The sequence below is a fragment of the Microtus pennsylvanicus genome, chromosome 3 (genome assembly GCF_037038515.1).
Source record: "Microtus pennsylvanicus isolate mMicPen1 chromosome 3, mMicPen1.hap1, whole genome shotgun sequence".
Lineage (NCBI taxonomy): Eukaryota > Metazoa > Chordata > Mammalia > Rodentia > Cricetidae > Microtus > Microtus pennsylvanicus.
In genome coordinates, this window is record NC_134581.1 from 26,756,886 (window position 1) to 26,784,825 (window position 27,940).

Genomic DNA, 27,940 nt, shown 5'->3' on the forward strand with positions numbered 1-27,940 from the left:
TCTCCAGCCACCCAAAGTTATTTTAAGTCATTGATAAATCACTTTATTACAGGTTGAGGTAATGCACGCCTTTAATCCCAGCATACAGGAGGCAGAGGCAGACAGGTATCTCTGAGTTTGATGTTACACTCACCCACACAGTGAGTCCTTGGTCAGCCAGGGCAACACAGTGAGAGTTTGTCTCAAAGAACACAGCCATTGATAATTAATTAAAGAAGGAAAAAAGAAAGAAAGAAAACTACCAAATTGTTTCCAAGCCTGAATATAATCAACATCATAAAAAAAATCTGCTTTTTATATTTACATAAGAATTGAAACAAAAATATTATACATGGTAAATATTTATTTTTAAAATTCAGTTGACTAGCCAACCTGATCATGGGCTCACCTACTGATATGTAGATTAGGTATAAAATGAAACCAGTTGTAATTTTTAAAGCTGTGAATGGCATCAAGAAACATGCAAAGCCATCCAAATGTTTATAAACCAGGGATTCCTCTGGGACTCAGTGCCCTGACTTGATGGTTTTTTCAAATGAGAAGAGCCGAGCTTTGTTCGTACTTGAATTATGTACTTTGCATAAGCCATGCAATTTAACTTTAACCCACAGGCCCGGAAATAAAATTAGCCCCGCCTGCAGAACGCAGAGGCCAAAGAATAACACGCCGGTAAAGGAGTCTCTCCTGCCTTGCTCTGTGCTCCGGTTCGTTCTTGCCGCATTGTTTTGGGAACCTTGTGTTTGACTTGTCAAAGCCTACAATGTTCACTGTGGAGAAGGGATTCTCATTTGAGTTAATGTCTGTGCATGTGCCCTGAGGATGAAGGGCATGTGATTTTTTTTTAATCCTAAGCAAATGCCTATCTTTGCCACTTGTAATCGTGACAAAGCTTAAATAATTCAGGCATGAGCATGCCCTTTTTTTTTCCAGTGCAAAACAAGATTTATTAGTTGACAGCATCTGCCCAAACAGACTCATTTCTCAGAATATTTACAGCTAGAATTCATGTTTGCTTAACCCAAGTAGGCTTGGTGAATATTTCAGGTTTGCTCACTAGGGACATCACAAAATAACATTCAATATGTGGGGGTTTCTTGCTCATTTTGACACAAAGAGTGAACAAGGATACCCCACAAGAGGTGTGGAAACAAACCCTTTGCCCTGGCATCTGGTTATAAGAAGTACCCGGATAGGGCCCAACCACAGCCACCACCCTGACGTACAAAGCAGCCCTTCTCAACCTGTGTCTTGACCCCTTTGGGGGTTGGACAACCCTTTCACAGGGGTCACACATCAGATACCCCCACATCAGATATGTACATCATGATTTATAACAGTAGCAAAATTACAGTTGTGAAGTAGCAATGAAAATAATTTTCTGTTGGGGTCGGCACAACGTGAACTGTACGAAGGGGTCGCAGCACAGGGAAGGTTGAGCCACTGCTATAAAAGGGCGTGACACTATCCAGGGGGCCTGAGATGCAGGACTGCTGTTGCCATTGGCAGTTCTTAGCCCAGACAGAGGAGCCGCTGACTTGGCTCAATAGCATCACCACTGATTCTGTATCCCAATAATACTTTGTGCATGCGTAATGTGACCGTCTAGCCTTCTGACGTCATTCATGGGGACTAGCGCAATAGACACTGAGTGTCGCCTGCCAAGGTGTTTCCTTCACCCTTCTTCAACTCTTCGTGAAGGGCTCTGCTTTATAGATGATGGTCGTTAGCTTGGTGCTTGTGATGTCACATAACCGTCTAATTCTAGACCCCCTTGGTAAAGAAGGAATTAGCACAAGGACACTCCATTCTAATTTTTGGTCGCTGTCAATGTTGTTAGCCAGAGTATCAAGAGCCCTGATGTGGGGGTGGGGAGGAGGGCTCCACCACTGGTGTTAGTAACACCAGAGCTACCATTGCCTTTCTGGAGCACTGTGAGAGAGAAGTGTGCTTCAACAGCAGGCGACGTGCTGTGGATCAGGTAGGACCCACTGTCCCGACAGCCTACCCTACTGACAGAATAACGCCTTTGGGCTAGAGATAGGCAGGGGTGCTTTCCACACAGTCAGCTGCCAATCACTTCTGATCCGAGGGAGAAGATAGAATTCAGACTAGAAACAATCCAGTCGGGAAGCCTACTACCTAAGCCGAGGTGTTCCGGTGGCTTTTCTCCTCTAAACAATTTCTAGGGTGCATGAATGCTTTGCTAACCTCGTTATTGTCAGGCAGCTCGTACAGAGAAGAGAGTCACTGGAAAACTGGCAAACCAGGAAAACATTAATTCATGGGTGCATTGTTAAAATTAATTAACAATGGCATATTGGTGATGCAATAGGCAATTAAAGACTGTGTGAGGAGAAAAATGTAAAGATTACATATTTAAAAATAACCTCAGAGCATTTCATAAAAACGCTAGCTTATATCTGGGCTCTGAGGGTGGAGGTGGATATGGTTTCTTTGTAGAAAAGAATCTGTCTTGTTTTCTTAAAATAAAGATTTCTTGTTATACAGCATGTTAAATATTTTTCTGTTTTTAAATCTGCTGGTGGGATCTTAAAAAAAAAATCTACCAAGCTAACCTATTTTCTACTTTGGAGACGTAGCCACACTGGCTTCGTAGAAAAATAGCTTTTGCTTATGAAGTGTTTCTTTAAAATCCTGAATAAGCAGCCATTTAACAGTTTTGTTTCATGTGTTAACATTTTGTTGCAAATTGAGCTCTAAGTGTGTGTGTGTGTGCTCATGTGTGTGCATGCACGTATATGTGTGTGAGAGAGAGAGAAGAATGAAAGGGTATGTGCATATGAGTTCTTGAAGGCTTTTTTAAATTAAAATACAATAATTAAAAACAATTTAAAAATAATTTCTCATAATTATGAATTGGATTCTATAGACAGCAACCCCAGTTTATTACACACAGCCACACTAGGTCCCATCAATCCTGAGCAGCGGGGGAGGTGACACTGAGGAAGACATGAAATTTGGTGTCTGAGTGGATGAGATTTAATTTTGGGGAAACATTTCACTCATAAAATGGATATCAGCCCTGACCTCCTAATGTCAATGCCATGGTGCAAGTGTAGCTTAAATAAACCTCCAAGTAAAACAAAGGGACATCGCCTCTAGACACACACTGCCTCCCCGCCAGTGTGTACCGTCCATTGCCTTTGGTATTCCTATAACTGGCTTGTTCGCTTTGGAGGGGGAGGGGGAAGACAAATCACTCCGCGTTTGCTATGTTTGGAACACGTACAGTATGCTGCTGTAAATCTTACTATTATTTAGGTCAATATCCTAAAGATAGCTTTAATTGTGTATGAAGGCAAGCTGTACATCCTAAAGGAACCTGACATAATTTCTTTTTCTGTACTGATTTTCTTGGGCTTTCTCCCTGTAAGGAAAGTCTCTTCCATCTTCATACAATTATGTCTGCAGCGGTATCTGCCGTTCTGTTCTGCAGATCCATTTAGCCGGATGCATTTACGCTGCCTGTGGTTAAAGGTTATAGAACGGATACAGACAACTGATCATGCATTCTTCTACAAGCCTGCCGCCACCTTAGGGTTTGGAAAAAAACAAACTACAAATGCTATTCCCTTTTTCAGAATCCGTCTCCACTCGGCAGTAGCTTAGCAGGTTTTTTTTTTCATTTTTTTTTCTGCTGCTGCTAGCAATTCTATGAAATTAACAGACTATAAAATGCATCCCCAAGCAGATACATACTGTATTGCAAGCTTTCTCCAAGAAGAGGATATGACTGTGCTCATTCCAGCTGATTTTCTTCCTTAGCAAAAGGACTGTTTGATTTTTTTTTTCAGAAGCAGAAGGACTCCTTCATTGTGCAGCCGCTCTGCTTCAGTGCATGGAATGCCTTCTACTGCCTGGTTGCAGAATTTGGAGTTTGCTAAACAGTGGTTAGTGATTGGGCTCATCTTGCATCACCAGTTGATGACATTTTTCTTTGTTCCCTCCTACCCAGTTGAGCCAAGACTCTGAGGCTGATACGCAATGTCACTTACAACATTAATCAGATACTGCATTTAAGGTGAGCTGTCCCTTGCCTCCTCCTCCTCCCCTCGCGCTGGCTCGCTTGTGGGCTGCATGCAGTGCGTAGCTTGCTTGTGTGAGCCTAAGATGGCAGGCAGGATTAGCCGTGCTGTGCTGTGTGTGCGTGCTGTGTAGAATTCATTACATGTTGCCTAGTATTTCCGATGTGAGTATGTAAACGCTCTCTATGCCATATCATCTGGTAGCGAAGCCCGGCTCTGCATCTTTACAGCCTTCGTTATTTCGACATCACCCTTCTTTTCGGGTTCATTTGCTGCTGGAGGTTTGCTTTCCATCACGTTCAAAATAAGATTCTGTCTCTCTCTCCTCTCTCTCTTTTTTTAAACAAAGCCAAATAAATCCCACAAAACCCTAAAACCCAAACAAGAACAACAAAACTCTGCTACCAGATGGTGTCTCCCCCTTTCTCCTTGCATTTGCTGTCTTTTAAATAATGTATGTTGTATTGTTAATTAATGTGAATATCAAATTAAACACTTGAAACTTACATGTTTATTATGCAGGTAGGAGGCCAGGTGGACTCTATTTTTAACTCCTAGGTACCGCATCGTGTGCAAGCAGGGCAGGTCCTGCCTCATGTTTGTGTTCTCAGTGCTGGGATCAGTGGTTTGATTTTCAGCAGACTGTGACTGTGGCTGTGGCCTTTGCAGTGGTCAGCTCTGAGCTTTGAACTCTCCGAGGAGCAAGGGAGGAGAAGAAAATCCAACACACCACCTCCTCGGGTGCAGCCTCAGAGAGTCCTCGGAGAAGAAACTTCTTCCTTCAGTCCTGCTTTGCCGTTGATAAATTCAGTCCTCGTGATCACAGTACACGCAGGCTGCTCTGCGTGTGACGCCTGGTGTGTGTGACCATCGCATCTAAAACTCGTGAGCAGGAAGACGGAGAAATCAGTGGTCTCCATCGCCTCACATAAAAATGGCCGAGTGTCTTGCTATGCTAACACTGCCCTGAGTGACGCGCACAGGTAGGTTGGAATTTGCATGTTTTATAGATTTTTTTTTGAGCCATGCAGGAAAAACATCAGATGCATTAAAATGTGACTTTTAAAAATTGAAACTAAGATGCTTGTAATATGTTGGAGATGGCATGAAGCTAAATAGCCCCTTGTATCCAAATACTACAAAAACACAAGCACAGACTTATAAAGAGACTCTGCTGTAAAAGAGAGATGGCTTCTGTTTGAAAGAAATTCAGTTATATGATAGGTGTGGCGCCACTAGACAAAAGAATTTTTTTTTTAAAGTCTGGTGATTTGGCTCAATTTTAGCTAAAACTAAAAAACAAATGGGTTTCTGAGATAATCTCCAAGAGCGTAAATAAGTTCAATAGGAACTATTAAAAATGTTTAATCTTTAAGAAGCGGACTTTAACTGTAGTGTGTGAAATATGAAAATTAAAAATTAAATTCTTTCAAAATCATATTTTTTGTCGTATACAATGATACATCCACTATTTGTGTGTGCATGGAGCTGGGGGGCGGGGCGCTATCATTTCTGAAGGGGGAAAGGCTAAGTTGCCATGGCCCTCCTCGCAGATATCGAGCTCCATTCAATGAAGCTGAGCCCTTAGAATGGCTCATTGCAGAAATACAGCCGTGACTCCCTGTGTACCAAATCCTGGTATTTTTCAAAAATCATTTCACAAGCTCTTTCCTTTGAGCCGAACCCCTCAAAAAATATTTCAGTTTCAAATTAACACTGGGCCAGAACCTGTTTCCCTGGTAACCAACTCATATTTAAAAATGTAGTAATAGATGTGCACAAGGATGTGTTAGAAACGGAGCCACTTGCCAAGGGAGAGCCTTGCAGCTCTGTGTTCTCTCCCACAGAATGTGCACGGGCTTTAGACATTCTTTTTTAAATGGCAGGCTTCAAACCTTAACATCCCAGCTGCACTTCTAAATCTGCAGAGGCTTGCTCCGCGGCAGCTCTTCCCTTCCCCCTTTGTGCTCAGCACGTTCTCAATGAAGCTTTCTCCACGCGCTCTAGATTGCAGTCCAGGTTTGTGGAGAGAGGTGGGCTTTCCTTCTCACGAGTTCACGAGCGCTGAGGAAACAAAAGCCATTTCAGACATTCTAAGAATCAGCCAATGCCTCTGCTTCTGCCTTCCTCAGCCCTCCATAGTGACCTCCCAGCTTCGGGTAGAGCTGCACCCAAACCCAAGCCTTCCCTCCCCATGACAGGTGTCTGTTGAGCCCTCATGGGAGCGTCTTTGGGGCTGCTGCCAGACCTGAACCCTCCGGGAGATGCTCCCAGGTGAAGAAGCAATTTGAGGTTCGAACCATCTATGTAAATGGGCGCTTGTTTCCAGTAGTCTGCTTCACTTCCTACAGCAACATCTGCAGTCAAATCTCTCATGGGTTAAAGAGTGGCTGTTGTTTATTGGTGTTGTGTTGTTTTGAGGCCAACTAAGTTATTGTGCGTGGAATCATTATGTGGTTCAGTTATATCAAAGCATGATCCCCACGGTGATTCGTTCTCTGGGCTTGCCAAGAAATAGCCATATTCCTGCAACACCTTTTTTTTTTATCTGCTTGGGAGCCATTTTGTTTCTTGTGACTTAAAATGACTAAGTACATTTTGAATATACGATCCGTCGGGTTGCAGACTGAAGGGAAATGTCAGAAGCCCGATAAAGAATGGGCATTTATTTTAGGACCAGCAGCATTAACAGTTTCAGGAGGATGGGGCTGATTGTCACTCACTCTTGGACAAACATAGTGAGCTCTCAGCATCTGTAGTTAAAACACTTGCTGCTCAGAAAGAGCCTAGCAGGATGTCTTCCATCTTGATAGGCCAGGACAAATTAATCCTTTTAAATGAATTGGAATCTGAACTACAAGATTGGGTGGATGAAATGCGGTTGCTGTTTTAGCGTGAATGAATGCCGGGTAGATCCCACGCTCAGAGGATGTTGAGCCTTTTGTTTTCTACTTAAACGTGGTTGCGCCATCATGTACATCTTCATAGCTAATGATTTTTTAAGTGACATTATTCATTTGTGTTGCTCTAAAAGAATTTCAAATATAATTAAAATATAATTCATAGATCCAGAAAACCAAATACGACTGTTGGGAAATACACTGCACCGTTATCACTCTAATAAATAGACCCTTGAATGAGAGAATAATTATTATTTATTACTTTGTCGTGTGTCGCTTAGAGCGATGTTTTCAAGGCATAAAGCTTTTCTAAACTTACCCATTTACAATTATTATTGGATTTCCTAGATTAGCCGAAATGAGGGAAAGTGGCACTTACTCCTTGCTGTCTAACAGACTGGGTAGGCTTAACCCCTTTGCACTTTTTGGCTGAGGTGTTTGCGCTGGGCAGGCCAGAGCAGGTGCGACAGGAGAATGTGCAAACAACTGCTTTGTTCTACCAAAACGCAGTGGGCAAATGTGTGGTTTTCTGCCTGAATGATTTATGGTATAAAACTCTCAACTCTAGTTTCTCTTTGGGGAATAGAAAAATGTTTTTCCAAGCTTTAGTTCAGGGGTGATGTGTAAGGCTTCATCTCTTGCTTCTACACTGGTATGGCTATAACTCCGTCCTCTCTGAGGACCTCCTGTAGCTAGACTGGCAGCCAGGCCACAGCACAGGCTTGGAGTCTCTTTATTGCTTTATGTGCTGGGGTTGGGGATCTAGAAAACACCCAGCACCTTTCTCTTTATTACTCAATCAAACTGAGTCCCATGCGGCAGCTCGTCCTAATGGCTGCTTTCCAAGGCTAAACATTCAGCATTTTTCCTGAGCACCTACTATCTACCAGACATAGTCCAGAAGCTAGAATACAATAATCGACAAGACAGACCAGAGCTTGCTTCTCATGTTTCTGCCTCTAATAAGGCAGGGTAGACAGTAGGGAAGTGGCAAAACAAAACAAAACAAAAACAACAACAACATGGAGGCAAATAGCTAACAAACCCAAGGACAAGAAGGAAATGTAGCTGGGTGCAGTGGCACAAGCACCCATTGTAATTTGAGCACTGGATTAGCCTGGGCAAGTGACCCTGTCTCAACAAAAATAATGAAGAGCTAGAAGTTTAAAAAAAAAAAAAGCAAGGATGATGTGCTGTAGGGAGAACCACTCAACCGGTTGGTTTGGGAAAGCCTTCCTGGGGCTGTGGCACTGGAATGGAGACCCGCAAGGTAAGGACGCCGCAGGGCAAGGAGCTGGAGGAACTGCACTGTGTGCATCAGAGTGTGCAAGCATGAGCTGCAACCCTGTCTCTGTGGACCCGTCAGCCTCCTGAAGCCAGGCTTCACAGCTCCGTGGCTGCTCCTGCCTTTGCAAGCTCCTGGGTGAAGGCAGTCCAGGCCCCTGCGGGCAGCTGCTTTTGGCCTGTCAGACATCAGCTATGTCTGCCTTTGACCCCGGCAGGGCCCTGAGTCTTTGTGGGAAGGTAGAGTGAAACTCTTGGCACTGCATCCCAAGGAGTGACGCAATGCTGGCGCAGACCCAATGTCAACTCAGTAACGGCCTCTTGGAGCAAGGAATGTTCTGGAAAGTATCTTGTTTTGTTTTTCATAAGGACTCCAAGATTTAAGCTCATGGCAAAACACCGAGACTTCCATTTCTTTCTCTCTTTTTTTTCCCCAAGGGCAAAATGCTCGAAGGGTCTACATTTCAACTGCCCAGTAAACAGCCTTTGTCTTGAAAAGCCTGACTTACTCGGGCTCTGCCTGGTTTTTCTCTGATACAGCAACAGGGCTGAGAAAGGTCTTCAGAGCTACTGCTCTTCCATGCCTGTCCGGTTAGTCGTAGATGGGGATCAGAGAACAGGAATGATCCGTTATACAAGTTAAACACTCTACGGTCCTTCTGAACATTCTAGAAGCACTTTCTAAAACTGATCTGTAACTTAGCAGATTACTGAGTACCCCAGAGGTGGCCTGGCGGGTTCTTCATACTTCGTTGGTTTTACGAAACATCCTGCTGCAGGGCAAGCTTGTTCTAGTCCTTTGTTGTAGAGAATCGCCTGCCACGGGTGGAAGCAAGAGATGCTTCAGCCGTTTGCTTCACCCTTGGAGTGTTTGTCTAGCATTTCCTAGGTAACGGACACTGTTGTCGGCCAGGCAAAATGGATATGACAGTGTCCCCACGGGACTCTGTTCAGGTCCCCCCATAAGGCTAGATAATGGTATGGACAGGCACAATGACGTATCCTTCCTGTTGCAGACAGAAATCTTTGTTACCGTTCCCTGAAGTCGATTCTTCAGTGTACAGACAGCTCAGCCAATGTCAAGGACAGGTTCCTTCGCTTGGATTCAGTGTCTTTTCTCTCACCACCTCGCTAAGACGTGTTGGCTACTAATAAAGCCACCGTATGCCTGGCTACCCTTCTCCAAGCTGGTCCGCCTACATTGCCAGGTGACCTCAGTAACGGCTGCCACTTTTGAATTCATGAGCAGATGTTAGGTTGAGAAGCCCTTGAATGCAAGAATTTGAATTTGTGATGCGGGCAACAAAGGGGCGGGGAGGCCTGGCTCCTGACATCTGCAGAAAGCTTGCTGGGCAGCAGGTAAATTGAACCTAGTTGCTAAATCACTCGTCTTTGTTAGGTGATCCCAGCAGTCACCGCTGTGGTCTAAACATCGGCCGTGACCAGAAAATTGTTCTCTGGTCTGGCAGCTGACTCTGCATCTTTTTGTTTAATGGACTATTTGCTTCCGCGGCTCTTTCCGGCTAAGGGTTGGAGACCAGCATTTGTGTCCGCTCTCACTCTGTTAGGCCTGCAGAGGGAGTTTGTTTTCTAGTACTGTTTTGTTTTTTTTAAATGCCAGTATAAATATTCTTTCTGTGTTCATAAATGCATAGAGGCTTTCATTGTTTGCTTTACACAATAAAATAACCATCTTCTTTACCCTCCCTCGCTTGTTGCTACCAAATGAGTATTTTGAAATATCTTTTCCTTCTGCATACTAAAATCCCTTACTGGGTCCGAGGCCTTGCTCTAATTAAGGCTTCACTGTGCTGCCCTTCTCCCCAACCCCGAGCTTGCTGCAGAGTGCCCGCCTGAGGGCCTAACAAGCCTGTGAGATGGGAAAACAAAAGCCACCAGCAGAGAATGTGGTTAAATCCCAGAAGGGCAGTGCCCTTGTAATCCCCACCCCACCCCACCCCCTTTTCTCTTTATTTCTAGAGCTGAGAAAGGGAAAAGGAGGATTTTTAGCAGGGACAGGGAGGAACTGCGCCATGAATTCTTCAAAGTATGCAGGGTACTGGAAGTCACGTGGAGAGAACAGGGCGTCATCTGGAAAGCAAAATGGGGTGGTGCCGACCGAACGGGCAGCGGGCAGCGGCTGAGGCGGTCAGAAAATGGGAACGACGAAGCAGACAGCAGGCAGTGGGGGCAAGCAAGGGAGGCTGCTTTGCCCCACTTTGAAACCAGGGGTTCAGGGTACGGGGAGAAAATGGAGAGTCTGCTGTAGAGGAAGAAGTCTGGGGTGCAGGCCGCCGGCCAGTTGCATGGAGACAAAGCCCTAAGCCATTCTGTTGGGCTTCGGACGTCTCGTTGACCTTGTTACTTAATTGTGCCACGTAGCCTATTGGGCAGCATGCACTGATGGCTCTCCTTCGATATGATAAATCTTACAAAGCCTTACGAAGTCTTTAGTTCCATTCTAAAGCTCAGAATGCCAGCGAAGACCACCCCCCCTTCCCTCTTGCTCCATGAGACCTCCACCAAAGTTTCATAAAGTGAGAGGGCTTTTAGCTTGCGCTGCGCCTAAGAACAGTGGGCTCCCACAGAGCAGACTAGAGCCAAACCTGCAGGGTCTGGGAGAAGGAAAGCCAGACAATGACTGGGAACCAGTGACTCGGGGACAGTACATAATTTATCTGGGAAAAGACCTAGAGGGATATCTGTGGTCTACATTCTCCACTTAAAGGCTAGGGAGTCCCAGGGCAGAAAAGGAGAAGGGGATGGGAAAACGTCCCTCTTTTGGCCCATGGTCAGCAGATACTAGTGTAGTGAAGTTAACAGTGGGTTACAGAATGTTGCCGAACCATAAACTCCTCCAGTGGTGGTTTGCCTTTACCAGGGGGTGGTAGACTAGGCAGGGTAAGAATCTAGAAAAACAAGTTACTTTAGTTCTGAGAATTCTCATTTGTAAACCAAAAGTGGGGCTTTACAAAATGGTGTGACCATGGCTAATACTACCCAAAATACCTGCTGTAAGCTGCAGAACCAAGAAATTCTCTTTCCCAAATCTGTGCTTCTCTACATTTGGCTCCCTCAAAGCCTGCTCCTCCTTCCTCTTCTTCCTCCTTTCTTCCCTCTTTTCTTTCCCTCTCCCTCCCCTCCCTGTCATCCTTCCTTCTTCTTCTTCACCATCCTGTGTGGTCTCAGTGCTCCTTGGCCATCCCCAGGGGAGATTCTGATTGTCTGAATGCCTTGGTCTGCAGAAGAACCAGGACAGGGTGGCACGGGAACATTGAGCATGTTGTCTTCCTTGTGCTTCTTGCCTGCCGCTGACAGAAATTCAAACCAGACTTGACATGCCCCAAGCATGGTTCTTTTTCTCTCATTGGAGGAGCTGGTCAGAGCAATTGCGCCTTTGGAGGTTGTGTGCGGAGTCAAATGTAGTCTCATATTTGACTCCTAGTCTAATGTTCCTTCTATTAAACCAACTGTTCCCAGTTAACAGGGAAGTTTAGCCCTTTCGTCTATAAAAGATCAGATAGAAAACAGCTGAGGCCTTTTTTTTAATGCCTAATATTTTTTTAATTAGGAATATGGGGTAGAGTGTTTATCTAGCATATATAAGGCCCTGGGTTCAAGCAATGCCAAAATAAAGAATTAGACAAAACTTCAACAGATTGATTTTTAAAGATGGAGTCGACTTTCTCTAGAGATCTGTGAACCAGGCAGCTCCTTTTCTATAACAAATGGGCTGCTTTGGGCCTGGCAAGAGCCAAGTTTTAGAAGGTAGCTTGAGAGGAAACACGGGGGTTCACACTGGTTTCTTCAGTTTTCTGCCTTTAAGAGTTTAGGTTAAAGCAGAGGGACTTTCTTATGTGGCGGCCAGGGTTGGCCTACTTCAGAATTATCTTCTGATTTCTCAACCTAATTCTAGTTCAGTCATTTGGAACTTTAGTTCATCTATTGGGATCCACGAGGAACTCTGTATCAGTTTTTTATTTAAGCTGGGTGTGGTGCCTTCCAACTTTAATTTCAGCACTCCAGAGGTACAGGTAGACAGAGCTCTGAATGTTCAAGGCCAGTCTGGTCTACATAGTGAGATCCAGGCCAGCCAGGGTTACAGTGAGACACTGTCTCAAAAAAACAAAACAAACAAACAAACAACAACAACAACAAAAACAGCGAGTTGATGCAAAGCTGAGGATATTGCATGAGTATCTGTATAACAAAGAAGAAAGCAAATTTTCAAATTTTGTATTGATGAAATAAAATATAACATACAATATTAGCCATAATAACTATAATAGATGTGGTTGTAATTGTGTCTCTACACTATTTTGCACAATGACATTTGAACTCCATATGATTTTCTCATTATATAATGTTCTTCTGTTTGACACTCCCTCAACTCCATCACTTAAAAATGTAAAACTTGGGCTGGAAAGACAGCTTAGCTGGTTAAGAGAAAATGCTTTTGCAGAGGACCCAAGTTGGATTCCCAAAACTCATCTTGCTCACAACTGTCTGTAACTCTAGCTCCAAGGGATCCAATGCCTCTGGCCTACTCAGGCACCTGTACTATGTGCACACAAGCCAACAAAGATACATATTATGAATAACATAATTTAAAAAATACTGTTTAATCTTAAAAAATATAAAACTATTCTCAGGCCATACAAAAACAGGTCACAGGTTAGATTCAGATTTGAAGATCCGTCTTCCCTCACTTCCTCCCTCTCTTCCTCCATTTATTGAGGCAGGGTTTCCCTTCGTAGCCCAGGCTGAATTTAAACTCACTGTCCTCCTGCTTTAGTCTTTAGAGTACTGGGATTATATGAATGGATGATGATTCTGTTTTGTAAATTATAATGTGTTTTGGGGACCAATTGGCCAATTGAGCCAATATGTTTGTTTGATTTCTAATATTTTTAAAACTGTGTGTGTGTGCATGTGTGTGTGTGTGTGCGAGTATGTGCATGGGCAAGCGCATGCATGCACGCATCACACATGTAGATATCAGGGGATGACTTTTAGGGGTTTCAGGCTACCAGGCTAGCAGGCTTGGCAGCATGCACCTTTGTCCATAGAACCATCCCACTGGCCCCAAGTTCTAGTCATATTGTCTACTGAATGTTATCTCCTAATTTTATTACGTTTTAAAATAAAACTATGATATACATACAGTGAAACAACTAGAATATTAATGTTTTACACCTATCATTTTAATCTTTTATCTGCATTCAGTAAACATTTTAATGTTTTGCAGACACATTGTATATTTTCTTAACTGATAACACAGCACAAGCATTTTATACCATTTAAAAATCTTTCACAAACATACACTTTAAAACTTTACTATGAAAATCTTGAACATATAAGGGCTTAACAAAGGTTCTCCTTCTTTTATGCAAATCCCTTCTTTATTTCAAAGGAAATCCCACACTATATATCTTCGTTGTTGTTGTTTTCAAGATAGGGTCTCTAACCCCGACTGTTCTGGAACTCATTACATAGAGCAGGCTGGCTTTGAACTCACAGAGATCCATCTGCCTCTGCCTCCTAAATCCTGGGGTTAAAGGTGTGGACCACTAAGCCTGGCTTTCATACCTCAAATCTTTTTTTGGGGGGGGCGTTCGAGACAGGGTTTCTCTGTGGTTTTGGAGCCTGTCCCAGAACTAGCTCTTGTAGACCAGGCTGGCCTCGAACTCACAGAGATCCGCCTGCCTCTGCCTCCCAAGTGCTGGGATTAAAGGTGTGTGCCACCACCGCCCGGCTACCTCAAATCTTATTATCTTTGACTCTTGATATGTTTCTCTAAAAGTGACAAATTCTAAGAAAAATTTTTGTCTTAGGAAAGAAATGCTGAATTATGTGGGGCTGGATAATGTTTTAGAATAATGTCTGGAATTTTTAAATGAATCAGGAGAGGAGGGGCGGAGAGAGAGGGAAGGAAGAGAGGGGAAGAGGAGAGAGAAAAAGGGGAGGGGAGGGGGGGAGAGAGAAGAAAAGGAGAGAGGGGAAAGATGAAGGGGAAGAGAGAGAGAGAGAGAGAGAGAGAGAGAGAGAGAGAGAGAGAGAGAGAGAGAGGAGTCCTTGCCATTCTTCTGTAAGCTTGAAATATTTCTTTAAAAGGCGTTTTTAAACTGCAGATTATTGAAAACATGTATAGCTGCTTCAGGGCCACGCCGTACCGCTGATTGCCACCACATCTCTAGGGGATATATGAATTTGTCCAATTAGGTCATTAACCAGACAAGCACAATTCCAAGTAAGTTCCACACAATTCGTCTCACACTACATTGAATTTCATTGGCTCCACACAATTCCCCCCTTCCCTTAGATCTTTGCAAAATAAATAAATAAAGTAAATTGGTAGTCTAGGGCTAGAGGCTTGAGGCTTGGTCAGATTCCAACTCTTTTCATTTTGCTTCCCTTTCTCTCTCTCTCTCTCTCTCTCTCTCTCTCTCTCTCTCTCAGTCTCTCTCTCTCTCTCTTTTGGTTTGTTTGTTTGTTTGTTTGTTTGTTTGAGACAGGGTTTTTCTGTATAATAGAGAGTTCCCGGCTGTCCCGTATACCAGGCTGGCCTTGGACTCACAGAGATCCATTTGCCTCTGCCTCTCTAGTGCTGGGATTAAAGGCATGCACCACCACCTTCCTAACTTTTTTTTTTAAGGGGCAGGGCCAACATCTCATCTGTCTTGTGTGACAGCCTTCTTTGGGGTTTCATTGGACTATCCCATTCCCACTAACAGTCAGCCTGGTATGGGTAGCAAGCACTCAACTCTCAATCCCCACCCTGGGTAGAACAGGAACCGTCCTGTAGGTCAGGGCCACGTCTCTTAGGATGGGCATTTTCATACATTTCTCTGCCAAAGGTACTCAAATGTATCTGCAAGTTGACATCTCAACTCTAAATGCTTTGACAGAGGCTGTGGTCCATGTCAACACCACATCACATCCCTAGGAAGTCCTTCAGGAATGTGGTGTAGACGACAGAAAATGATAGGGATGGGATGGGATGGTCTGAAAGGCTTGAACAGAAAGAGATAAGCAGCCATAAGAAAAGAAGACCCAAGAGATGGCTCAGTGGTTAAGAGCACTGGCTGCTCTTTCAAAGGACCTGGGTTCCATTCCAAGCACTCACATGGCAGCTTGTAACACCTGTAACTCCACTTCCAGGGGATTCAGTATCCTCACACAGATATATACGCAGGCAGAACATGAATGCACATCCCATATTTCTATATGGTATGGCAGCCAGGCTATCAAGCCAGAGTTCCCCACCCCTGGCCACGTGACAGTCCAGACAGGCTGTCGCTACATAACAAAAGGTCAGGATGTTGTTTTGCTCCTTTCTTTGTAATTTGGAGGATGCCTGAGAGAGATGCTAATTCAAACCTATGGAACAGCTAGCACACAGAGCACACAGGTGGTTATGGATGTGACTAAAAGCCATTCACCTGGTTACCTAGGAAACAGAATGCGAATGTATTTCCCCTCAGTTAAGTTTTGGTATGAAGACTGTTTGGAAGATAAACGAGGAGGAATTCTTCAGCATGTGAACTCAGGAAATCATGAGGGACCATGGAGAATCTCCCTCCCGATAACGCCATGTGAGTTGTGTCTTTATTACCATGCCTCCAGCAGGTCCAGAGAGAGATAGTTTATGTTAGGGTCTGGTCCAGAGAGAAATAATTTCTGGTCCGGGCTAGCACCGGACCCTGACATAATGGTGCCCAGACGTGGAGCTGATCCATGGCCCACGACAGAAGACCAAGTTAGAATTGAGAACAGAATGCCATGGTGAGGGGCAATGTTCACTATAAATTGGCAGAGTTGCGAGAGACCTGACTTTTGGAGGATGACTTTCCAGAGTTTAAAGGGGCAACATTTTAGTCTTTTTAGTTACTATCTTGAAGTCCTATAAAGAAAGGGTGCACACAGTCTTAATCAGAAAGCACATGCAGTCTAACAGAAATCCTTTGGGAAGTAAACAAAATGAGACAGAAAACAGAGATGGCTTCCTGGACAAGGCATCGGAGTTGTGCAGCAAAGATAACCAGACCGAGGTTTAAGAGGAAGAAACTTAAAGTCTTAGATTCCTTGATTTCCTTTTTAAATGCATTGAAATGGAAACTGTTACACATAATAATAATAATCACATGTAGTTATTTTAGAAAAGAAAATTTCTGTAAAGAAAACCTTTACAGAAAAGTGTATAATTATGATAAGGTGGGATGTTTCTGGAAATTTCCAGATAGTTCCTCATACTCAGGATGATTAAGACAGCCTGGTTTTGAGAGAGGATGGAAAATTTTGAAGGACTAGCTGATTACGTAACTTTTAGGCTATTACTGTGATAGTTTAGTTATTAATAACAATTTGAGGAAATCTGTTTGCTTCTGCAGAACACATTTGGCTCCTCTAAGAAAGAAGTGCAACTGTTTGTGAATGCCCTGTAGAGGTGAGGAGCCATGACACTTACACTTCAGAAAGCCAGGGCCTAATTTCCCTAGAAACAAGCTGTTGACCGCACCTGATCAAGACGCCTCCAGGAACCCTTAGCAAGATGAAGAGTGGGCCCTGGAGTCCCACCTGGGTCTAAGTCCCACGTGACCCTAGCAGCTTCCCCCGTGGAAAATCACTGCCCAGAAAGTTAACCTGCACTCTTAACACTCACACCTGCCTGAAATTAGAGCAAACTTATAACGCTGGGCGCTGCTGTGAAAGCTTCACACGTATTAAGTAGTTCAGTTAAAAAAACCAAAACAAAGAACACTTAGGAGGTAGGCATCGCTATTAAACTTGTTGCATGTTAGACAGTGAAGCTGAAGGCCAGAGGTGTGGCCTTAGAACAACAAACCTGAGCTCTCAACTCAGGCAGGCTGAATCCAAAAGGCCAAACTGCCTTGCTCTTCACCTCCGACCCGGCAGTACCGAGCCATCAGTCACCACCAGCAGTATGGCTTATAGTCTCTTCTTCTGTGTACATCAGTTTTCTCTGAAGTTTTTTAAACATTTTTGGAAGCCGGGCGGTGGTGGCACATGCCTTTAATCCCAGCACTCGGGAGGCAGAGGCAGGCGGATCTCTGTAAGTTCGAAGCCAGCCTGATCTAAGAAGAGCTAGTGCCAGGACAGGAACCAAAAGTACAGAGAAAACCTGTCTCGAAAAAAAAAATTTCGGAATTTCCAGAAGCCTCAGTGGAGACATATGTAGCACGAATTCTAATTGGTCTTAATAATGAAAACCTGGAGCCAGATTTCAGGGCAAAGGCTGAAAAGATCAGAGAAACAAAGGAGCAAGCTGCTAGAGAGACTTCTACTGAAACCTCAGGTCGAAGGGCTGAGCTCCTTCCTGTCTCCTCTCTCTCTGCTTAGCTGTCCTGTCTCCATTTCCCTAGTACTGAGATTAAAGACGTGAGATCCCAAGTGCTGGGATCAAAGGTGTGAGCTCTGTCTCTCTTTTAGACTGATTAAATCTCAGGTAGCCCATTGTGGCCTTGAATTCCCAATCTTCCAGCTTCCGCCCCCCAAGTGCTGGGATTAAGGTGGCTCTCCTGGCCTCTATGGTTAACTAGTGGCTAACTCCGCCCTCTGATCTTCAGGCCAGCTTTATTTGTTCGAATACAAACGTACAGACATGCAATTAGACCACGAGTTCCTTTGGTCTTGTTTTTAAGGTTGGATTTCACCATTATCAACAAGTTAGCTCAGGTTTTGTGGAAGTTCTCATTGACAGTTATGTAGACAAAAACATTTCAGGCTTTTTTTTTTTAAGGGGAAGATGAATCATGGCTTAATAAATGCAGTTTAGTGGAGTTGATCTTTCTGAACACTGGCCTACGGAGAGAACGAATAAAAGGGTTCTTGGCATTGAGACTGCTCGGAACTACTTGTTACGTGTTTATGCATGTTGCTCAACCCATCCACCGTCACGGCTCTGTTCTTAAATGACACCATTCTCATTCTTTTCCTGCATCATTTAAGATGCTTTACTTTGCATATACTATTAAAATCTACTCAAATCACCAAAATGACCACATTCCTAACGCTTGGTGAGGAATTGGGATGCATACAGAAAGGAGAGTACTGTAGTCCACGAAAATAGCCTTTTTCAAAATCTTAAGGCCTGGGAGTCTTTTCGAAAGAAACAAATTAAAGACTCAGTGCTGGATGATTCAAAACAAAACAAACACCTGCACCTAGGTGTGCATGAGGCAGTAAGCGCGCCACACTGTGAGTTGGTGGAGGAAGGATGCCAGCAGGCAGGCAGTGGCCTTTATTTGAGGAAGAGGGTCCGTTCTTTGGGGTGAGACAGTTCTTATACCATGTTGGGGAATAATCTAGGCCTCCCCTGACGGTCATGGGAAACCACAGGTGACACCTTGTTCCTGAGAATTTGGTGCAGCTCAAACTGCACAGGACCTGGGTCCGCGAGGCCTGCGCCCGGTGCCCAGGGCCTGCTCTGTGACCCCGCAGTCCTGTCCCAGCCGGCTCTGTAGCGGTGGCACCAGGGGCTGGAGCTCCGCGACCCGCAGCCTCCCTGAGGCCTGGGCGTCCGCTCGAGGTCTGGCCGCCCTCCGGCCTGCACGGGGTGGAACGGAGCGCTCGGGCCCAGCAGCCGGCGTCCATTTTCTGGGCGGCGCTGCGGCCGGACTCGCAGGTCCGGAAGCTCCATGGACCCCGCGGGAAGCGCTCGGGCGGCGGAGCCCCGTAAGTGCCTCGGGGCCGCGCGTCTCCGGGAGGGAGCCGGGAGCCAGGGGGCAGCGCTCAGGCCGAGCTGCAGCCGCGGACGCCGAGCCGGCCGAGCAGCCAGCGTCCGTCCGCAGGTGGAGCGTCCCGCCCCACCAGGCCCAGCTGCAGGGGGGGAGCAGGGGAAGGGGGGGTGACTGTCTCGCACCTGGGGCTCGGGAACCGCTCAGGATTACCGCGCCTCCCCTCCCCTGTAAGCGCGAACCTGAGCAGCGTCCTGACCCTACCGGATCGCGATGAGATCCTGGTGCGACACCAAGCCCCTGGAATTGAACCGGACGTGCAAAGCCAGGGCCCTGCCCCCAGGGGGTTGCAGCCTCGGCCTCCTGCTCCTCCTGCAGCCATCGGTCTGTTGGGACAACTCTACAGCCAGTCGTTAGACACTTCTTTGCACACTAGCTGATAAATAACCTGAGATTTTAGCCTATCTGCGGCTCCGCTCTATAACTCCTGTTCCGCGGTGGGTAAGTGTCTGATTCCGTTCTGGAGTTTGGGCCTGATTGAAAATCCCTTCTAATGATCTATTCTAGATGTTATGCGTTTATGTACTGTATACCTATTTGAAAGGTTAAAGACTGTTCTAACTGGGAAGCTCAATCGCTCGCTCGGGTTCTCATGGCTGGGAAGAATGGAAGTTTTGTTGTGGTTCCAGAGAAACATAGTGACTTACTGTAGCTGAGATTAAAGAGTAGAGTTTTTGTTTCGTGACAGGGTCTCGCTAAGGAGCCTAGAATGGTCAAGATGCAAGCAGTTCTGGCTGATTTCGAACTCGCAGCGGTCTGCTGACTGCTAGGGTTACAGGCTTTTAGCATGCCATTTGACAAACCAGTGTTTTTCCAAGACCAAAAACCCATTAGCAGAATCCCTTTGGTGGGTCACAGCTGAAAAAATATTTTTAAAGATTAGAATATATAGTACGGTTTTTAAAAAAGAGTAAGCATTGCACATAGTAAAGATGAGCATTGTCTAATGAAGCCTCTGGCTTATGTAACGTAATCTGGAAAAAAATGGGTCACTGTCAAAACAGCCTTTAAGACCCCGGCTTAGTGTTTTGTGGCATAGGTTTTGCGGGAAAGGTAACCTCGGTTTGAGTCCCAGCGCTCACTCAACTGTGTGACCTCCAGCAACAGGTTCCTGGCAGTGCTAGCAGCTGTAAAATGAGGAAATGTGCCCTTCAGCTGAGGGGTATTGCAGAGATTTCCCCATCAACTGGCTGCACTTGAGGCAGTCCTTGGCTTACAGGGGCGCGGCGGCGGGGAGGGGGGCCCCACATACACCAATGGCAATTGTGTCGCTGAACTATGGAATCGTAGAAACTAGCCGTGAAACGCTGCGCGTTTGTCTTCTCTTAGATCCTGATGTGGAGGAGATGGGAGACTCAGAACCAAGGATTGCCAAGTGATTTCTGCCGCGGCTCAGAAACTAACTCCGTCAAGGCTGGTCCGTTCTGACTGAGGTAACTAAACTGTGTGTCTTTCCTTAGTCTACACGAAAATAAGAAATGGCAGTTTTTGAAAGACTCCTGGAGGTGTCTGAATCATGATCTCGACCTGCCAGGTTTGCGTACTGCAAAATTTCCATGACTCTCAAGCAGTGTGTTATTAAGGACACAGGACACGTGGTATGCCAGTCCCCTGTGGGGAGGGAGAACTAGAAAACAGGACTTCAAAACAACTGGCTTCTCATGTTAGTTCTGCTGGTAGCTTTTATGTGAACTTTTGTACATGTCTTGATAGATCTGAGCTTCCTCAAGTCGTAAGGACCCCAAAACATGACAAAAGCCCAGAGAGTTAAAATGCATTTTTATCGTTACCCCAGCGGGTTGAGGTCAAGGCAGGACTGTTTCCCAGGCACATAGCCAGCCTCTCCACTCACGGTAGGGTGAGCCCTCTGCTAGCCGTTAGAGTGTGCAAGCACCCTTTGCAGTTCTCACACAGATGTACTGGCAGCCCTGGCAGCTATGCTCTACCTTGGAGGCGGTTACAAAGTCCTAGGTGGTGACAGAAACAAGTACCATTTGTCAAACGGTTGTGTGTCTTTATGTGCCAGGCAGTGTGTTAATAATTTACTCCTCAACGGTACTAAGTCAAGGAAGAAGAGATTTAAAGGATTGAGATGTAAAACGGTGGCAGGCCATGAAAGGCCGGCGTGTATTCTGTATGCACAGTGCTTGGCTGGGGCCACAGAGTTCACGGTTGAACGCCTGTCCTCCTGATGCTTGCAGTCTAATTTCTACCGAAACCCAAAGAGGCAGAGTTGGCCGGCCAGGCCACTCGGCCATAACTCTCTAAATGCTGCTCCAGCAGCCGCACAATGCCATCTGACACAGGAACGGACTGCAGAGACAAACGTTTCAAAGTTCTTGCTTTTTAGTTCAAATTTTCATTCTTTTCCACTTTTAACATCTACTAAACTTATGCTTTGCATTTATACACAGTCATCAGGCCTCTGGATTCGTTTATTTTTTATTGAACTTCTCTAAGATTCTTGAGTATTCAGAAACATGATTATGCTTTTATAACTATATTTGTCACGGCCAGTCTTTAGCAAGGAATCATTTGTCCAGCTGTCGGAGATTTTCTGTTGGTAATCAGCTTTAAGAGTGTTGGAGATTGACTTGTGTCATTATCATTTTCGAAGTCCTGAAATCTAACTTGAGATTTTTCATTTTCCTATTTCTGTGACTCACAGTGGAGGCCTTTCCTATTTTTACACCTTGCCCATAGGCGGTCTGACAAGAGACCTTTTTATTCAAAACAATGTCTTTTAGCTTCGTAGACCAGAGAACTGTGGGCATTTTAAAATAAAGTAATTGAAGACATACAAACACTGTTGTTTGATTAATGTGATAAAAAGCCAAAATGCAGCCCCAGGAACTGCAGTAAGCACTAGAACTCAAATTGCACAACCTGACTGTCACTTGTTATGACAAAAGTCTCGTATAAAAACAAATGAGACTACGAATGTGCACGTGGTTCGTGCACTTCATGAAGTTCATAAATGTTATGCAGCAAATATTTATCTAGTAGCTGCCATAGTATGGCCCAACTAGAAGGACTGGAGAATTCAGCAGAAAATCAACTGACACTTCCCTCTCAGACTGTTAATGGAGCTGGAAAAAAAACAACAAGAAATACACATATACATACACATACATATCCCTCCTCCTCTGTGTGTGTGTGTGTGTGTGTCCGTGTCCGTGTCCAGGCAGTAAATGTAAAAAGAAATCATTCTGGTGATTCGTGGAGGCATTTGAAATATAAATATAGAAAGACTGAGAAAGCATGGAGCAAATTCTGTGAAAAGTATCAAGTCTAGTTGAGTTAGAACTGGTCTATACAGGCGCCCAGGGGGAAACAGAACTGGAGAATATTTGTTGCTGAACAATAATGGTCTTGAATGCCAACTAGGAAATTGGAATGTGTTAATCAATGGTGTCATTAAGGCTCTTTGAACAAGGAAATGTCATGGCTGTGCCGTAGGAGCCTGCTCCTGTATATAGCTTAGAGGAGGTTGGGAGGATACAAGGAAGAAGGCTGCTTCAGTCCTCCCAGAAAAGGGGCCGGCCCAGAGTGATGCTATCCAATCAGGGTTGCCAGTGGTAAGATGAGAAGCAAGGGCTGGCTCAGCTGTCTCGCTGGAGAAGGAACTGGCACAGCATCCCAGAGCCATGGTGCCATGGTGACCCTGAGAAGAAGGTGACGAGTTGCATCCTAGGGGACTCTATGTGTAACGCCCTGAAGCTGCTATCTCTCACCCAGATGGGGTTCAGGACCCCATAGGAAGGGAAAGGCCCGTTCAGGAGCTATTGGTATGCGGGAAAATTATGAAAAGGTAAGAGACAAGGTTTCCACTAGGGTATGGGAAAATGTGGTTGAGTATTGAGCCTTGTAAGAAAAGAAATGACCTGGGGAGACAGAAGCCTGCGAAGAAAGCAAAAAACCTCAGAGGAGCATGTTTCCAGAAGCCTCTGGAACGTGGCTTTCACTGGACCGTGGAGTAGGAGGGATGGGCCCAAGAGCATGAGACAAGAGGTGCAGTGTGTGTCTGTGGGCATTTTTCTTTGCAAGGGGGTGCGATATGCACAGTGCCTATGTTTATAGCATGCACAAATCAAGAATGAATCCTGCATAAATCATTGATCCTAGCATGTTCCCAAGCATACGCCTCATTATTAAAATTCAGGATGCCAAATGTGGTTTTGATAGCGGGGTTAGCACTGTATTCTATTATCGGCAGACAAATCAGAGAATCTCTCTTAAAAGCATGAACTAAAGAAAAAAAACCTTTGTCATTGCAAAGTTTCTAGAAGTAATTTAATTCGGTTGCTTTTTGCCATATATCTTAAGTAATGTTTCCATTTTTCTGAGCATATGACTTAATACAATGGAATGAGGATCCTGGAGTCAGATAAACCCAGTCTCTCAAACTAGGTGGGCCATTTTCCAGACTTGTGACTTACGCAAAGTCCCGAGTTTTTCCACCCTCAGCTTCTGTTGGTCTGTTTTGAAGCTCTGAGTGGTTTTTGATCAGTAACTACACCATGGTAGGCAGTTGACAAGTGGTGACTTCCTTCGTCTCTAGCCTTGAACACAGATGGAGATCCGTGCCGAGGTGAAGCTGCACAGGAAGCTGTGTCTTCCTGATTCATTCCAGTCTATTTATTTTTCCCGTTTTATGTTCTGTCCTGCGTGTGTTGAAGTGGCCAGGAGTGTAGCGTGAATCAGGCTTCACCAGAGGAGAGATAGGTGGCTCTAGTAGTTAAACACACTCGCTATTCTTGCGGAGGACTTGAGTTTGATTCCCAACACCTAGGGGGCAGTTCATAAGGGTCTGTACCTCCAATTCCAAGGGATCCAGTCCCCTCTCAGACCTCTGCACGCACTGGGCATGCATGCAGGGCACCTGCATCCATGCAGATGAAACACTCATTCACATAAAATAGAAACAAATCTTTTAAAGGAAATTTGTTAAAAATAAATGAATGAATAATGAATAAATATAAATAAGACTTAACCGGGGTCTCTGACCGAAATATAGATGTCTGGGCCGTGAGAGTCTGTCTGATTCAGTAGGTTTAGAGTGGAACCAGGGATCTGCGTTTTATACAAAAATTACCACGACTGCAGATGGAGATTTCCAAATGGCAATCTGTAGGACGCAGAAGAAAGGAGAGAGGCGCCTGTGCTCCAAAACTGCGTACTTGTATTATCCATGTTGATGGATCATATTTGTAATCATATAAGAATAGGCTCCAAGTGCCTGTGGTCCAGCATTAACCCCCCTTCCACCCGCCCCACGTTGCTCTCTGCCATGTAACCACAGTCGCCTTCCCAAGCTTCCGTGTTTGTGTGACCCCCCATGCCTCCAATCAGCTCTAAGAGGACTGGGATTGGCTCCTAAATGTAAATGAGGATTTCCTCTTTTAAAAACACACTGCACATTCTGCTTCAGCATCCGTCTTCTGGTCAAATAGCCGTTCTCCGTACTGCCTCGGCGCTGAATCACCCGTCTGTGTGATGGAAGTGTCACGGGCACACCCTCTGAGTGCCTGTTGTTGAATCACACCTTCATGTGCGGTCACCCTTCCTATGGCTTTCATGGGAAACGAGGGAAGGATCGCTCTGCTGACGTGGGTGACTGAAGGGCGGCCTGAGTGGAGTTGTTCCCAGGCTGGGCATTAGAGCCCTGGCTGTACTCAGGGCCTGTGATAACTGGAGTGAAGAAGACGACCCGACCTTCATTTTCCCCCATCAAGGTCTGGTGATTCTGAGTGTCTTCAGGCCCCATTCGCTGTGAGTTGACTTTTTGCACAGATGTGCTCTCAGTCACCTGGAAGACTCGTCCTTTCCAAAACAGAAATATCCTGCTGCGTCAATTCTTGCCCTGCGTTGGTATTTCTTTCATTTCTCCGTGTTTGTCTTTATCTTTTGTTTTGGCATTTTTATTTTCGGAAAACCAATTAAAAGAGGTTTTTGTTTGTTTTTTTGACAGAGCTGACTCTAGAGTTTCTGGCGAAATGCCTTGCTCTTCTCTTCAGAAACACTTGTCAGCATGGTTTTCTTCTTTTGTAAGGTTTAATGTAGGCTCCCTTTGAATCCTAACAACCATCTTATGTTAAAAAAAAAAAACCACGTTTTTCCCCACGAGGCTCCCTCGCTTGGGGAGATAGTAAGAGCTTGGTGGTTAGTTACTGTGGTATTCAGCAAACAAACTCTCTGGGAAGCAAGATTTATGGTACTGGAGGAGAAAGAAGTGCCTCTGTGTCTGGGATGAGCATGTCCCCAAAAGATACCCTGTTTGCTGTGTGCAGGTCCCAACCGGGTGGCCATTTTCTGTACTGAGTCCAGGGTGACGCTCCGCCCACTGTGCAGCCTCTGAGCTGTTTTCTAAAGTGAAAGCACAGGCAGAAACTGGCGTGAGTAGCATAACCTGTGTTTAGATTATTTTTAGCTGAGTAAGTATAAAGCACAGTCGCTCTCAACGGCGTGTTGTAGGCTTTTTATCTGGGACAGTTTGGGTTTGAGGAGTTTTACGGCTTAAAGTGTAGATAAATTCTCTCTAAAACGTGTGAACAGGAGAACTATTTAAATACCCAGGGAGTGCCAGAAACATGCATTCTGAGTTTTGTTATTGTTGAGAGAAGGTCTCTCAGTGTAGCCCAGGCTGGCTTCCAACTCACCATCTTCCTGCCTCTGCCTCCCCAGTACGGGGATTAGAGGCTTTCGACCCCACACGTATCACACCTGATGAATTCTGCTTTAATAAAAGTAATTTCAGGGTAAAGTCAGCACATGCTGCCCGAACGTAGTTCTTCATACTCTTCTCCCACTTTGGTCCACTTTTTGTTGATTTCCTTGGTCAAGACTATCATACATCCATTTGTTGGCTGACCAGAGTTTCTGTAGCCTTTCCATCGCTGAAAAGCCATGTGCCATGTGCGTCTCCTCCTCGGGCCTTCTGTGCGCTTGCTCAACAACTCTGCTGCTCAGCCAGGCTTCCCAAACTCTAGGAGGAAGTGGCTTTCACAACCCCAGGACATCTCCAAGGCCTGTGCCACCATACCTGGCCTCCCTCCAGTAATCACAGTGCAAACAGTGGCTTCAAACTGGAAACATGCAGGGGGAGATGTGGGAAATGCGTGTATGGAGAAAGTATGAATGCAGCCCCAAACAGACAGCTCTGTACATTGACCCCATGTGTCTAGAACGCCGTGGGAAACCATAGCAAAAGTGAGGCTGTCAGCTGAAGTAGAGAGGAGGTGAGAGCAGAGCCAGACCAAAGCCCCGGAGTCATGGTCCAGGAATTCCCAGTGCACAGTGACCACTCAGACTGTTCTCCGGGCAGCACTTCGTCTCCATGGCATCTCTAGCAAGGAAATTGGCCTCCTAGCATTGGCATCTTTTGTTCCATGAAGCAGTTTTGATTTGTGTCTCGGTGGATACGCTGTATTGTTTTGCCCCATTGTCTTGAAGCCCTGACTGCCGGGCTCCATTCTCATAGTCTGTCATTTTGTCCTTGTCACATTAGGACACGGCGATGTACTGGGACGATGTCAGCTCAGAGTCCTCTGACACAGTGCTGAGCTAAATAAAGGCCTGTGTGTGGTACTCGGCCATTACTGTTCCCCATTACAGCACCCACTGAAGATGAGTATGGGCCTCTCTTCTAAGGGGAGTGTGGGTAGACCTGATGTCTTGATCACTTCTTGCCGCTTGAGTAGACCCCTTAGTGAAAACACACAGGTCGAAGCGAGGTGTGTGCTCCCTGCACTCTGCCTGCCGGGATTCCTGCGTGGAGAGCGTTTCCCCCATAGCCTGGAGGGGTGCTGAAGAACTAGAGTGTCAGCCAGATGCTGTCCACGCAAGGAGGCAGTATGAGCATTCACTGTGGGCTGCAATGAGAAAGGGAGTAGTGGGCATGTAGCAACCCAGAAGGCATTAGACCTTTATATTTTCAAGATTTCTTTCTTAACTACACATGTGTGGGTCTATGCATGTGAATGCAAGCACCCATTTATAGTGGAGGAGTCTGATCGCTCTGGAGTTGGACTTAGAGGTGGTTGTAAGCCACCAGACGTGGTGCTGGGAACCAGACTTGGTCCTCTGCCTGAGCAGTAGGGACTTTCAACCACTGAGCCATTTATTCAACACATTTGAAGAACACTCTGGGAACTTAGAGACTGGTATGCAGGCTGTTGTCAGCTGTGGATTATACTGCATCCTGTCTGAGTGCCCCCCCTCATCAGGATCGCCACAGTGGAACCTGTGCGGACTTTTTCTGTAGCTCACCAGCCTTGAAATTGTCCACGGCCTCATTCAAGGAAAGGTAATCACCATTGACCGTTCCGTCTCTGTGTCACAGCACACAAATCACCCACTTCGTATAGAACTATACCCTTTCCATGTGGGCAAAATAATCCTGTGAAGTCTGTAGCTGAAAACAACATGGTTTGTTTCAGATGGTTGTGCCGTCTGGAGAGGCATCAGGTATCTGTGGCAACCTTGGTGAGACTGCCAGTACTGGGTGAAACAGGAGGAGTCCGCCAGAGGAAGTCCCTCCTTATCCGGGACCGCACTCCCAAGGCTAGCAGAAAGGGGCCAAGGCTAGCATCAGGTGATGAAGGACAGCAGGCATCTCCTGACATGAGACTTAGACATCCTTACTCAACAGGGACGTTTACCAAACTGTAAAGCAGCAACTTTCTGAGTTGTCCTGGATTGGTACAAATTGTCCCCTCCCCTTCTATACCATGGAGTGTGAAATACCTTCCCTTTCTCCTCGACATCTTTTAGCGACTCCCACTTTCCTCTTGGTAGTGATGAGTTGTGATGTCCGTACAGCATTCAGTACAGAGCCTGGCACATAGAAAGTGCTCAGCAAATGTTAGCTTTGATATCACTGGCTTCTTCATCATCTCCATCATAGCTATTGCCGCTTCACCAGAGGAGGGGACCTTCTCCTCCTTAGGCTTCA

At 45.5% G+C, this 27,940-nt stretch overlaps 2 protein-coding genes across 14 annotated transcripts in view; one reads left to right on the forward strand and one right to left on the reverse strand.

Moving 5' to 3' along the window:
* Zbtb38 (zinc finger and BTB domain containing 38) overlaps nucleotides 1–27,940 on the forward strand; it is an 81,540-nt gene that overhangs the window by 15,878 nt on the left and 37,722 nt on the right. Inside the window, exons 1-4 of one of the 12 annotated variants that reach the window (XM_075964934.1) lie at nucleotides 1,918–1,978; nucleotides 3,977–4,042; nucleotides 4,716–5,029; nucleotides 20,317–20,420. The gene's annotated coding sequence lies outside the window, so the exon portion shown is untranslated. Of the gene's footprint in view, nucleotides 1–1,917; nucleotides 1,979–3,361; nucleotides 4,043–4,568; nucleotides 5,030–6,247; nucleotides 7,150–18,812; nucleotides 18,926–19,300; nucleotides 19,429–20,316; nucleotides 20,421–27,940 lie in introns of those variants that run through there. The other 11 variants (XM_075964924.1, XR_012909966.1, XM_075964931.1 and 8 more) reach the window with 11 other exon arrangements.
* LOC142845702 (uncharacterized) lies at nucleotides 18,534–19,334 on the reverse strand. Of its 2 annotated transcripts, none has more exons than XM_075964937.1 (2): nucleotides 19,192–19,334; nucleotides 18,534–19,069 (listed from the first exon to the last, which is right to left on the reverse strand). In XM_075964937.1, the coding sequence occupies exons 1-2, from the start codon at nucleotides 19,307–19,309 to the stop codon at nucleotides 18,534–18,536; spliced, it is 654 nt and encodes a 217-aa protein (XP_075821052.1). In that variant the 5' UTR covers nucleotides 19,310–19,334. The 2 variants fall into 2 exon arrangements, with proteins under 2 accessions (XP_075821052.1, XP_075821053.1); XM_075964938.1 differs by having other exon boundaries at nucleotides 18,622–19,069; nucleotides 19,170–19,309.

Bases quoted from the DNA above. Each gene is read 5' to 3' on its own strand.
- LOC142845702 (XM_075964937.1), bottom strand. From the start codon at position 19,309: ATGGCTGCAGGAGGAGCAGGAGGCCGAGGCTGCAACCCCCTGGGGGCA. The intron at 19,070-19,191 runs GTAGGGTCAGGA...CCCCCCCTGCAG, and splicing joins CAGGATCTCATCGCGATCCG to CTGGGCCTGGTGGGGCGGGA.